Source organism: Elephantulus edwardii, unplaced genomic scaffold (assembly GCF_000299155.1).
Source record: "Elephantulus edwardii isolate Elephantulus edwardi_28Jun2011 unplaced genomic scaffold, EleEdw1.0 scaffold00244, whole genome shotgun sequence".
Lineage (NCBI taxonomy): Eukaryota > Metazoa > Chordata > Mammalia > Macroscelidea > Macroscelididae > Elephantulus > Elephantulus edwardii.
In genome coordinates, this window is record NW_006399994.1 from 4,226,369 (window position 1) to 4,240,547 (window position 14,179).

At 47.7% G+C, this 14,179-nt stretch overlaps 1 protein-coding gene across 2 annotated transcripts; it reads right to left on the bottom strand.

Moving 5' to 3' along the window:
- Positions 1–302: 302 nt before the first annotated feature.
- Positions 303–2,099, bottom strand: LOC102873332 (ectoderm-neural cortex protein 1-like). Of its 2 annotated transcripts, XM_006899035.1 has the most exons (2): positions 2,003–2,092; positions 323–1,909 (listed from the first exon to the last, which is right to left on the bottom strand). In XM_006899035.1, exons 1-2 carry the CDS (start codon positions 2,090–2,092, stop codon positions 323–325), a joined length of 1,677 nt encoding a protein of 558 aa, XP_006899097.1. The 2 variants fall into 2 exon arrangements, with proteins under 2 accessions (XP_006899096.1, XP_006899097.1); XM_006899034.1 differs by having other exon boundaries at positions 303–2,099.
- Between the last annotated feature and the right edge of the window lie 12,080 nt (positions 2,100–14,179).

Genomic DNA, 14,179 nt, shown 5'->3' on the forward strand with positions numbered 1-14,179 from the left:
AAAAATATGGGTGCCTAGAACTTTCCCAAACCAAATACTAACATATCTCTGAAATAGGCAGTCTTTGGAAGATCTTGAAGGCAGAGAACCACAGGCTTACATTATGGATAGAGGAGTTACCACTGTGCTTAACAGAAGCACTATTTTTTTTTTTTAACAGAAGCACTTTTGTTGTAGGGTGCACGGTCTTTAATTTTTATCGTTTTTAAGAGTGCTACTGTGGTTAAGGCTCCACAGCCATGCCTCATGCCACACGACCAGATTAATTCTATGCATACCTCCCTCGAGAGACTTACCTCATTCCACTTATGATGCCCTGTGCTTAAGACGGCAAATGTTTCCAGGTGCTGACGAAAGCCGTAGGAATCAACGAGTACGGCACGGTGGTTATGCTGTTCCACACGTCTAACGTGGGGTCGTAGCAGTCCAGAGTCTTGCATCGCTGGATGCCGAAGTACCCTCCGACCACGTAGAGTTTGTTTCCGGAGGCCACAGCGTGGCAGCTCATGCGCTTGGCGGTCACGTCTCCCACCTTGGTCCACTGGTAAGTCTCACTGTTGAATTTATAGGCAGAGCAGGCGGAGAACTCCGTATCTCCCCCCATGATGAAGATCTGGTTCCCCAGCACAGCTGCCGCCGTGTAGCGCCAGGGCTGAGGGCAGGTGGCTGGCACCGTCCACCTGTTCTCACACTGATCGTAACACTGGACCTTGGGGAGTTTGTCATGACTGACACTGGTACCTCCGAAAGCGAACAGCTTGAGTTTGGCACTCACCACCGCCGCGTTGCTAACGCCTTCTCGGAGTGGGGCCACCATGGTCCATTTGTTGGTTGTGGGGTCATACTGTTCTACTTGCTTTAGGGAGACTGAGGGGGAGGCTGGGAGGCAGCCGGTTGCAGCCGTGTGGCCCCCAACCACATAAAGGCAGTGCTTAAGCTCGGCAGAGCCATGGCCAAACCTGGCCACCAGCATAGGGGCAGCTTTGGACCACTCCTCATGCAGGGTATCATACACCCAGACATCTTTCGAGACTCCATTTTCAGACCCCCGCCCCCCTGTGATGTACACTTTGCAGCCAATCGCACATGCACTAAACTCCTTCCTCGGGCTGGGGATGTCAGCCTTGGGGATGATTTCCTTGGCCTTCTGGTCGACCAGGTACAGTTTGTCACACATGAAAGTCTGTCCACCCAGCAGGAAGAGTGCATGGCCAGTTTTGCGAGGCCGGGCGCACAGGCTGGTTACCACCCCATCATTCTGCAGGATTTTCAATTTGCACCTGATGGCTTCTTCCACGATCTCCTTGCTCTTTCTCTGCTTGGTGATGAGCTCCTCCATGGCCACATTCTCCATGAGATAGATGGCAGGCAGGAGCGCCAGCCGCACGGTCTGCAACAGCTCAGGCAGGTAGCAGTAGCGTTTCTTCAAGTCGTAGCTGATCCAGTTAATTGCAGACTCGTACACAAGTCTTTCATCTTCTGTTTCCAGCTCTTCACTGGACAAAAGCTGCACCACCATGTCCTGGGGCAGCTGGAGGAAATCTTCATTCTTCCGGATGGTCTGGAAGTTGCTGAGACACATTCTCCAGGAGAGTTCATACAGCTTGGTGCACTGGTGCGCGTCAGACAGCAGCAGCATGCCCAGGCAGTTGGTGGGATGCAGATTCTTCTCCAGGAACTCTGCGCACGCGTCCCGGATGTCTTGAAACTCCAGCATGTCGCCTGCTTCCAGGAGCGACTCTGCGTTTTCTTCATTGATGATGACCCGGGAGGAGTATGCATAGTCCAGCAGCAGCTCCAAGACTTCCGGGTGGATGGAGTTGTCAAAGTTGACCTCGCTGTCCTGGCTCTCTTTCAGGCCGCCGCTGAACATGGCTTCAAAGTAGCGGCTGCAGGCAGCCAGCACGGCCCGGTGGCAAGGGAAGGTGCGGTTCCCGGCGTGGAGGAGGACATCGGTGAAGAGGCGCTGCTGGCGCAGCAGGTTCAGGTGCGTGAGGACGCTGTCGGCATAGGAGGACTTGTGGAACAGGTAGATGTTAATGGAGCCAGTGCTGGCCCTGGACTTGCGGTTCTCGTGCACACTGACTGACATCTTGCTTCCACTCCTGAAAAACGAAACAAAACCAAAGCATTGAACGTGACGTGATGCTCCTGGTGTTCAGGACAGCAGAACAAAAAGCAAACAATCGTTCTGGCCAAAGTAAACAGAAACCTTCACTGGTAAGCCCTGCTGCCTACTGTGCTGAAGAGAATTCGGCCATTCCAGGGTGAAGCTAGACAATTACCTATACGGAAAGGCATTTATTATGATACTGGGGAGTTATTTGAATTATATACTGTCAAAGAAAAAAAAAAGGCACTGCTCAGAGCAGGTTCATCTTGGCAAACCTGATGGCCAGCTTTCAGGATATAGAAGTCCTTAAGAATGTCAGTCAGCAAAAATGAGGAGGGGAGGGTCCCGTTCTCACACCACCCTTCCCTGGCACAGCTGATTCACTGCAGGTCACTTAAAATGCCAGGCCTCCTGCTCTCATAACGCCAGGATGGGCACCTGCTTTCATGCCCTATGCAGCATAAAGTCATGTGTAAAACGAACACCTACTAATTAATTCCATTAAGAATTCCTTTGGTAAGAGCCAGTCTGCCCATGTGTTCAGGTGATGGGAAATGCAAGGCTGAGATCACAGGTTTAGGCCACTTCTGCAATGATCAGATCTTCCTTTAAAAGTTTCAGATCATTTCTAATCTCACAGTTTTACCCCTCAGAGCCCTGGAAGAACCGACTTTATACAAGACTATACACAGGTAAGCCAGCTTCAGTGAAAAACAGACCAGAGAGTGGCCCCAGTCTCCACTGATCTTTCCTGCTCTGCACAGCTTTCAAAATGAAGGTCTAGGCGTGCAAACGCGCGCGCGCACACACACACACACTCACACACACACAAGGACTGTTTGGAGAAACATATTAATGGGTGCTGCTTTACAAGTCTTCCTGCTTTATTTCCATTCTTGGAAAACCAGTTGCAAGAACAAAGGATGCATCAACCTCTCTCCTTTGATTAGAGGGTGCATCACCAGAGCTGTTCTTATATACCGGCAAATGCTGCACATGGGGATGTCAACACTCAAACACTGCTTTGTTTAAATGCACACATCTATATACCTTTATGTCTGTCCACAATGTATTCTGCCAAATGCATTTGTTAACTGAGGACCACTCCATAATTTATTTTCTGGCTAAACTGCTTCAGGTGTGTTCCTTAGTAACAAAAATAAAATCCTGGCAAAATTCAGTGCTATCTTTTTACTTTCATTAGGTTTTTTTGGTGTTGTTTATTTTTTGATTTTTTTAAAAAAGGCAGGATGAAAATATTGCAACTGCTACCCACCTTTGAACCGCATGTCTTCTTTATACTATCTCTCTGCTTATGTGCTGCACTGCTAGCTGAAAGGTCGACAATTGAATCCACCAGGTGCTCTTTGGGAAACAGAGGGATTATCTCTTTCTTTAAAAAAATTTGCCATTTCAGAATCCCAATGGAGGGAAGGTCATGATAAGGAGGCACTGACATGTAATCACATTTGTGGTCTCTGTTACTCCAAAGGGCAAAACCGCTCAAGATTCTTCCAGTTAAAGCATGTTATTTACCTCAGTAGGCTAACTGTATGGATACAGTATCTGTTCCAGACTCAAACTGGGAGTCCTCACAGAGAGCTAAAACTGACAGTCTCCAGTGCTTTTCAGCACCCAGGTGTTTACTGTTTCATTTCCAATCTAGACATGTTAATAAATGCAAATAAGTGATTATCCACAAATCCATGTGCTTCTCTATGCTTCTAAACTGTACTTCTCTGGCCCAGTCTTGGCAGACACAGAAAACAACAAAACAGGCAAGCTACATGTCTCTGGCATGCTGCCACATACCATTAAATGATGCAACTTATTTTCTTTTATTTTTAGACTGTAACTTCTCCTTATAAGTAAACACAGTTTCTAGAAAAAGATAAACAAGAAGATCCTCAGGGCTCTGTTGTTGGGAAAGCACTACAAAGCACACAGGCAGACATCTATCTCCACAGTGGCTTGGGGAGGGGGGGCAGAAAAATGGTTAAGAGTCAAACATGATCCCCATCTCGAGCGAACGCTCCACTGCTTAGTTCATTTTGCTCTACCTCTTCCTTGGAGACAAACATCATAATTGGAAAGGTGGAGGGTCAGCAAAAGACAGGAAGACTCTCAACCAGTGACCACTACAATGGGATCTTGGTGCATTAGGAAATTTGACAATGGCACAGAATACTGCTCAGATCTGTTGTTTATAGAGTTGCTATGGGTCATACTTGACATGACAGCACCTACAAAAACATGCTATACCACAGTACTTGCCATCTTACTACATTCAAATAGATAAGACATTGACAAACATTTTAAGCCTAAACTGAAAAACACTGTACCAAATACAGTCCTGTGCCAAATACAGAAACTCTCACAAATGGAAATGAGTAGCTATGCACAGCTAATGCTTCATAAACTGCATCCTGTCAGGCTGAGAGCAAAGGCAGCTCTCACAAAAGAATGGGGCTTTGCTGCAGCCAGGTGCACAAGCACCAAAGTGCATGCACAACTGAGCTGGCTTCACCTGGGGTTGGGTGCCAGAACACTGTAGGTTTGGGGTGAGGAAAAGCAACATCATAATCAGATCTACCCTTAAGAGTTTGTTTAGAAGCCCTGTGTTTAAAGTAAGAACCATCTGCTTCTTGAGCTGTCCTGTACTTATGCCCCTGTATTTCCCAGGTTTACATAAAGGCAGAAGCCCCTCGCCTGTCATCCTGGCTACCACCCAGACCAAAGGGCATGCCACAATTGAAATCTAACAGTCTTGCAATGATGTTTGATTAAAAGAAAAGGCAAACGGTAGACCAAAAGAAGCAATAGCTTTCTGCCTTCAAAACAATGAAAACATAAGCAGAGAACATTAACATGGTCACTAAACAAACCTCAACATGAAAATAAATGGACCATCCTTCCGGTATGTCTAAGCCCCCGGAGAAATAATATTTGCATGCGGTTAAGAAAATGCACACATACACTTAGTGTAAGAAGAGGACTGAGAAAAAGGGCTGCTATTACCAACATCAAAGTGCTCCCGGTTACGGTTACTGTCGCTTCAGTTCACTTACAGCTCCTTACACACGCCCTCTACCTAATACTTAAAGTCCAGTCACTTCCCTCACCAGTACTGAATATAATCTCAAATCAAAGAAGAAACGAGGACGACATTCCCCGGGTATTTACTACTGATGACAAGAGAACATTATGAAGATCTTGGGTATGAGAAAAGAGTTTCCTCATACAGTCCGCAATGCTCTTTAACACGCTGGCCATGCCAGTGAGGATATCACCCAATTGCAAGTTGAACAAGTTCAATGTTTCACCTCCACCCCGCCCACCAATCCCAGCCTTTGAAATTAATAGTTAGACCGAAGGCAAAATACTTGCATGGGAACAAACTAGTTTTTCCGAAACCAATTTACCTCCACTCCATACAGAACATATTCGGTGCCTGTGCGTGGCCCGAACCCCCCACCCCAACCCGGTACAGTGCAACGAGGGCCACCAAGCGCTGGGCTCCAGAGGCTGCAAGGCGCGAGGCAGCGCGACGTCCACGCGCAGGGGAGCGTGGCTTTCAGCGAAAATGAGGGCTATTCTTGTCTCGGTCCCCCATCCCTATTGCTGACCCTCCCCTGAGCCACCGAGGGGAGCTCTGCTGGCCCCTCGGGCGATGCCCAGCATTCGCTTCCTGTGGAGGGGCAGAGGAGGGCACCCAGGTCTCTGCACCAGGAAGGGCTTCCCTAACGTAGTACTCACGGTTCCAGGGTGCAAGCACACCCCTCCCAAACACACCCCCGCAACCTGAGCAGCCCTTGCAAAGCCCTCAGCTCCCGCAACAGGTCCGAAGCCGGAGGAGGAAACTTACAGCGGTGGCGAGTGGCCTCCGCGCTCAGCCGGCTGGTTCTGGCCTTGGCGACCCGGCAGGGAGGTGGCGAAGTGGGCGTCTCAGCCCCGGGGAGCTGCAGGGACTGCGGAAGGAGCGCGCATGGGGCGTCCGCCGAGGAGAGGACTGCGCCGGGGGGGGGCGCTGGCTAGCGGGGCTGGCCACCGCTGGCCGTTCGCCTCAACCTCACGGTCCCCGAGCCGCGGACGCTGTGACCACAGCCCGCGGAGCGTCTCCCCGAGCGAGTCCCGGGAGGGTAGAGTGAGCCTGCGGCGGCGGCCGCCCGGAAGAAGGCGGGCTGTGTGCTCGGGGGAGGGAGCTAGAAAGTGCCGTGCGCGCCGGCGACCGCCTGGCGTCTGAGCTCGCTCGCTGACTCGCTCGGCCTCCGCGGCGCCGCCGGGATCCGGCTCCTCTCCGGCAGCCCGAGCAGTCTGCGCCGGGGCGCTGTGCGCTCGGTTATAAGGCGCGCGGCGGCGGCGAGGGGCGGGGAAAGGCGGGGAGCCGGAGGGGGCGCGGATGCAGAAAGAGTGACACTCTGCGAGGGGAGGAAGCGCATTTATGCTGCCGGTGGAGGAGGAGGAGGAGGAGGAAAGGAACTGGGGAAGAGCGTGTCGGGGAGTTAATCGGGAGAGGAAGTGGCGAGGGGGGAAGGGGGCTGCGGAGAAGTGGGGAAAGACAAAGCGGACGCAGTGTCTCCCTCACTGGCAGCTGCAAACCCTCGGGGACTGCGAATAAAGCAACTTTTTTTTTCGCGTCGGAGTGTCTGTGCCACTCTGGCCCCAGCTGGGTTAATGGTTAGCCCCGAGTTGTGGGACCCACTACAGGAAACTTGTGCTGTTTAGCACGGCAGGAACCGGCGGCGCAAGTGCCGGGTGTCCACGGCACGCGCCCTAGGCGCGCACTGCCCACTCATTCATTGGTCAGGGGACCCAGAGTGGGGACGGTGATGAGAGAAGGGGCTCAAGTTTGGACATTCCGGGCACCCTACATGTTAGCCTAGACGAGATTTAAAGGTTCCCCGCTGTTAGGGGGGCGGACAGAGACTAGCGTTTCCCTTGGGTCCTGCCTGCCCACCCCCGGCCGGCCGCACACCCTGAGCCGGACTCTGCCCCACGCCGCCCTGGAGCCGCAGCGGCCTGGGCACAGCCAGGCGGCGCGCACCACGTGCCTAGCAGCCAATCGCCTCTGTCGCTTTATTCAAAGCGAACTTATCAAAGAAGTGGACTTGCCGCCTCTTTCCTTGGCGATAAAGCCCGAGTCTTATCCGGGCTGAGTCTTCTCTGTATTTTGTAACTCCGTGGTTAGGTTTACAAAGAAGGGGGGTGGGGGAACAACAACCCACCCAGCTCACGTGTTTAAAGAGCCTGCCAAAAGGAAGGCGATTCAAAATAATGTTGCTCAGTGATAACCATTTATGAATCCGATTTTTTTTTATCTTTGCAGTTAGAACTTGTGTTTCCAGTGGGAGCTGAAATGCAGGTTTGGTTTTTTAGGTTTGGGGTTTTTTTTTGTAAAAAGCATATGAATGAACCATCGAGATTACCGGTCCAGCTCCCCTTCTCTCACAGACGGGTATATTGAAGCCCTGGGAGACGCGAACTACCTGGCGCGGGGCCTCGAACCCCTTTGAGCCTCGGTGCAGCCCAGGCACTCCCGGGGGGGCTCCACGGTGGAGTTGGTGGAGTTTCTCCAACCCAGGCCTGTGTTTCTCAGTGAGCACCATAAGCAAAGGCTTACCTGTGTTTACTTACTAATCTCTAGTGAATCATTTCACGTTTCCCCACCTATCAATGATTCTGCTTAGATAGCATCTGTCGCTTTCCCAGCCTAACAGCACCTCCCTATAACGTAGCCTCTTTTTAAAGGTATAAGCCCTGACGAAAAAGAAGCACCCAAGTAAGCACAGCCTAGTTTGGGTTTGCATGCAAATCTGTAGTGAACAATTCCGCGTGGGCCCCAGTTGGCAAGGTAAAAACGCGAGTTTATTTGGGCTTCTTTACTAAACGCTAGTGAATAAAATTGCCCAGCACATTTGTAAGTAATAAAGCACAAAGAAACCTGTGCTTTACCTTGGTGCCCGTCCTCTATCCCAGCTTTCTTTAAAGTTGCTTGTCACAGAAATGGTTCCAACGGGCTAAAGAGGGCCCCTCCTCCCCGCCCCTGTCCCAGGTGTTCCCAGGGTCTATGGACAGCTGAAACCGAGACCCGGTTACCACTTCCCTTTACTGCTCATCCCCTCTGGATTTTTCTGCGCCGAGACTTCCACTCCTTGCAAACAAAGAAAGACAGTGCCCTCTGAAGTCCTTTGTTAGCATTAACTCGGCAGCTTCACCACGAGGCTTTATAAATCTGTTTCCTATTTTATTTTTCATGTAGAGTCTCGCCTCCAGTCTGCTCACAAAGCCAGAATCAGCCCCCATCCAGTCACAGCAAGAACCACGTGGAGTGATTCAGGGGGCTGCGAGGTGGAGACGCCGGCACTGCCCGCAGGACCAGGTTCCTGCAGGAGTCAGATAAAAGCGAGAAAGTCCAAACGCCGTGCCCGCCCCATAGGTGCTGAAAAGAGAGCTGGAGTACTGCTCGTGTGTCTTTTTAAAAACATGTTTCAGTAGCCTGTGGCAAGTTACCAGTTTAAAGCAAGCATTTTGATTTTTAAAACCAAATGTTTCTATGTTCTACTGGGGAAATTTTCTGTGGGACAAATTAATATATTTTTTGTCATTATATAAGAGACACCAGGCAATTGTACCTAGGATTATACCTAGGTAAACCCACCCTCAGCCATCCAGCAACTCAAAAGTGATACCTCTTTCCTCCGAAATTAGGTCTCCTCAATGCTGCAAACTGTAACTTTACAGCCGATGGAGACCGTCCACCTTTCTGTCTTAGAAACACGTGGATTTGAACCATCAGAGACAGCGCAGCCTTCGAGTTAGCGGCACAACTGGCGCAGACTGTGCTGCCAGAGCGCCCTCTACCGAGTTATTCCTACCGAATCTACCAAAAGTCAACTGTGTAGATAGTTATGTCTGAGGATGCCACTGCGGGAGAAATTTTATACAGTGTTTCTGTTCCTTCTCTGTTGTTGTGTGCCTGTTGAAGTAATCCTCAGAAATGTTGCGCAGTCCTCAGCTATCATCACATTGTTGGGTGTTTGAACCCATTACTGCTGCTTTTGTTGTCTGTCCATCTCATTAAGGCTCTACTTTCCTATCATAATGCCTTTAGGTAGATTATCAGGAAGGACTGATCTTTAGTGAAAGGCATCATGCTTGGAAGAGTAGAGAGCCAGAAAGAGAATGAATACAGCAATCGGTTTATGCACAGGAGAAATTTTAAGGATGGACTTAATTTTGTTTGTTCATAAGCCCCCTCTTGACAATATGTCCAAAATCATGAGACAAAGTCGCATCATCTTTCCTTATAAAAACCATTCTGGCTGCACCTCTCAAAGATGTATTAGCTTGTTCTTCTGGCAATAGATGATCTAATTCATATTCTTTGCTAGCATCCTAATTCAAAGACAGTCTCTCTTTTTGGGTCTTACATATCTGCCATCCAGCTTTCACATGAGTTTGAGATGATTAAAAATTCTGTGACTTGATTTTGACATATTTCATTACTCAAAGTTACTTCTTTACCTTTTCACCTTCCTTTTGCTGCAGATTTGTCCAAGGTAATAGGTTATTTGATTTCTTGACTCTGACTTAATGAGTGTTGATTATGGATCTAAGTAAAATGAAACCCTTGGCAACTTCAATTCTTTCTTCACCTATCATGATGTTTTTTAACTGATCCATTTGTGATGATTTTTGTTGTCTTTTTGTTGAGGTTTAACCCATACTGAAAGCAATAGTCTTTTTTTTTTTAAAAAAAAAAAGCAATAGTCTTTGGCCTTCATCAGTAAATACTTCAAGCCCTCTTTAGTAAGCAAGATTGTGCCATTTGCATATCACAGATTATTAATTATTCTACCTCCTGTCAAATTCAAACCTCGAGTTGATATAATCAAGGATGCTTTTGGCAGAATATTAAATGATCCAGGAAGTATTAAAAGAAGATGGAAAGAATATTCTGAGTCACTGTATCAAAAGGAATTGGCAGACACAGAAGAATCTAATGAAACAACATATGAACAAGAGCCTATGGTGATGAAGGAAGAAGTTCAAGCTGCCTTGAAGGAAATAGCAAAAAGTAAGGCCCCAGGAATAGATGGTATACCGATTGAAGTATTTCAGATAACAGATGCTGCCCTGGATGTGCCCACCAAGTTGTGCCAAGAAATCTGGAGAACAACCACTTGGCCAACTGACTGAAAGAGATCTGTATTTGTTCCCATCGCAAAGAAGGGTCACCCAACAGAGTGTGGAAACTATAGAACAATATCATTAATTTTATATGCAAGCAAGATTCTACTGAAGATTATCCAAAAACGACTGGAACAACACATCAGCAGAGAACTGCCAAAAGTCCAGACTGGGTTTAGAAGGGGTCATGGAGCTAGGGATATTGTAGCTGGTGTTAGATGGATCTTAGCTGAAAGCAGGGAATACCAGAGAAATGTCTATCTGTGTTTCATTGACTATTCAAAGGCATTTGACTGTGTGGATCATAACAAACTGTGGCTGACTATGAGAAGAATGGGAATACCAGAACACTTGATAGTGCTAATGAGAAACCTATACTTGGACCAAAAGGCAGTCGTCAGAACAGAGCAAGGAAACAATGCATGGTTCAAAATTGGGAAAGGCGTACTCCAGGGAAGTGTCCTGTCTCCATACCTTTTCAACCTGTATGCAGAACAGATTATCCGAGAGGCTGGGCTCTGTGAGGAGAAATGTGGGGTCAAGATTGGTGGAAGATCTGTCAACAATCTGTGATATGCAGATGATACAACCCTGCTTGCTGAAACTGAGGAAACTGAAGCGCTTGCTGCAGAGGAGGACTGCAGCCTCCAATATAGATTGAGGCTCAATGTCAAGAAGACAAAAATTCTTACCACTGGGCCAATTGGCTGCATCAGGATGGATGGTGAAGAGACTGAGATTGTTCACAGCTTGAGTTTGCTTGGCTCCACAGTCAGCACTCTCGGCATCAGTGGCCAGGAAATTAGAAGATGTATTGCCATGGAAAAGTCTGCTGTTCGGGACCTCTCCAAGGTACTGAAGACCAATGGTGTCTCTTTGGAGACTAAGGTGCATCTGATACAGGCCATGGTTTTTGCCATCACTTGTTATGCATCAGAGAGTTGGACAATGACTAAGGAGGATAGAAGGAGAATTAATGCTTTTGAGCTGTGGTGCTGGAGAAGAGTATTGAGGGCACCATGGACTGCTAGGAAAACAAACAGATTCATCCTGGAAAGGGTCAAACCGGGCTGCTCCTTGGAGGCAAGGATTCTAAGACTCTGGCTAACATACTTTGGACATGTTGCAATGAGGGACAGGTCCTTGGAGAGGGACATCATGCTTGGTAGGGTGGAGGGACAGCGCAGAAGGGGAAGGCCCTCTATGAGGTGGATTGGTTCAGTGACTGGGGTAATCGGGATGGGTGTATCGGAGACGGTGCGATTGGCACAGGACAGAGCAGAGTTTAGGGATGTACATAGGGTCGCTATGAGTCTCAAACGACTCGACGGCACATAACAACAACAACCTCCTGTCTTGATGCTGTGTTCTTCATAAAAATGAAGTTTCTTGAATTCTTACTCATTACAGAGGACAAAAAAGTAAGTTGAAAGCATAAAATCCTAATATACACATTTCCTAATATTAAATCACAAAGTATCATCTTCTGTTGTAACTGACTGACTGCCTTTCAGTCAACAAGTAAGTGTTTTGGCATCCTTTACCATCTTTACTACCTGAAAACTGGAGAATGCCCTTGACAGCCCTTATCTTTGCAAAGAGCTTCCCTCAGCCGGCAGAGCTGACAAAATGAGATGTGTTCTGTTCGCTGTGTCATCATCTACTTAGTAGCATTTCTGTGTTTTAGCCTAGAAAGTCTCAACATGTATTTAGTGACCATAGGATTTGCTACATCTGCCTCATTGAGATAAGCAACAAAAATCAAGGGGAAATCACTATATAGGTCATAAAAACTGGAAATAATTTCCTGCTGAAAAAACAGGACTTTAACTTACACTTTTAGAAAAATGCCAGCGACCTCCTACCAATTTGTACACTGATTTGCTTGATATGCAACATTTTGGGGCCTGTGAGATAAACTCTCACAGCTAAAAAAGGATTTTCAGGTCAGCTTATTCATTACAACAACTTAACGTGTCCTACCTCTAAAGCATCCCTTAGCCAATCCTAAAGGTACCTCTTATTACCTCATTTGCAGGAAGAGGGGAGCTGGCCTTGCCCTCCATAGACCTTCAGTCCAGCTGGACAAGAAACGTAATAGATGCCTGAGTACCAGATAGCTCAGGAAATGCAGCCATAGCCAGGTTGCACCACCGTGACATCAACACCGTCACTTCAAGATGTTAGGCCCGCCCAATTGGCCTCTGGGAGGTGGTCTCCAGCTATGTCTTGAGATATTAAACCAAGGTCTCATTTTTAATGATATTTAAAAACTGTATCCAAGGCTCGGCCTTGTTACCTCTCTTAGCAACATTATTTTGTTAGGCTTCAAAATAAACAGCATGGGGTTAAATGTATTAGCTGTCTTCAGACCTAATTTATCTTCATTCCATCCTAATTTACACTCCAGCTGAATTAATGAGAGTGATTTAATTAACACAACGCACTCATGGTACCCGGGGCAGGACAGCTGGGGGCAGGGGGATTAGAGCAAAGTGTGGGCAGGGGACTCAGCAGCTGCCCACCTGCCTCTCAGTGTTTAGTGAAGCTTTGCCCCAAGTTCAGGAGTGTTCCCTACCAGCATTCCAGAAGCAGCCTCTTTGCTGTTTGATCTGCTTCCTGAGGTAGATGTGGGAGCTCTGGTGGCCTAATGGTGAGGAATTGGCACTGCCTACCAAAGGTACGCAGTTCAAATCCACCAGGCGCTCCGTGGGAGAAAGATGGGCAGTCAACTCCTGTGTGGTTTATAGCTTCTGAGTACCTGCTGGAGAACCCGTTATGAGTCAGTCCCAACTCAACACCACAACAGTATGTATGAGGAAGATGGTACAGCTTTGCTCTGTCGAGCTGCTTGTGACTTGGGCTTCAAGGCCGTGTCCTGTGGAGTCAGAGTGGGAGACCAGCCAGCCAGCAAAGATTTGTGTTTCTGTGTCCTTGGTGCCAGATAGCGTTGAGAGGAAATGCCCATCTAGGCACTGGGGCTGGGATCCGAGTGTTTTGATCAGCACCTGTGGAAGGGAAAGGAAGACAGCTAGATTGGCAGAGACACAAGTAGAGTCGGGATTCAGTATTGACCGAGGCCTCTGCTGGCCCCAGACAGAGCTCAGGAGTTGTCCCCAGTTGGGGCAAGAAGGCCAGGCCTTTTATACTACCACATCAACCAGGCCATCTGTGCCAGTAAGGGGCATGGCCTGAGCGAGGTGACACTTTGCTTGAGAGGTAGTTCAAACTAGAGTAACAGCTGAGTGTCTTGTGTTTGAAGCACCCCCAGAAGATAGGGGTCCTTCGTCCCCAAAGGAAGGTCTAAGGATACAGCTCAACATAGTTTCATACTAACACTGAGGCACTGACCTAGGAAAATCAGCCCTGTGTTCCTACCAGAAATGCTCAGGGCTTCAGAGGCAGTAAATCCCATAGGAAGACATTGCTTGTTTTTCTCCCACAGAGCAGCTCATGGGTTTGAACTGTTTACCTTTGCTTTGGCAGTGCAGTTCCTTACCACTAACCCACAGGAGCTCCTTTTTCAGAAAGAGGGAGCATTCTGGCCTTGAATGAATGAATGAAATCCATCTCTTTGTGAACCTTCACTAAAATAAATTTTTTTTTAAATAAATTTTTTTTAAAAAGGTAAGAGAGGGAACATTAAAGCCAAACAACAACAACAAAAATTATAGGCATTTTATAAATGAGTTATAGTTTTTCTCTCTGGGGACAATCAAGATTTTTAAATTATAGTTGATTTCCTAAATTTTTTTAAAAAATTTTATTAGTTTTAATGAACATTTACAGAGATTTGGGGTTTTCATTCATTCATTGTTGCACTGTTTTCTCTACCCTCCTCCCCAGTTCGTTCTTCTTCCGCAGTTTGTTCTTCTT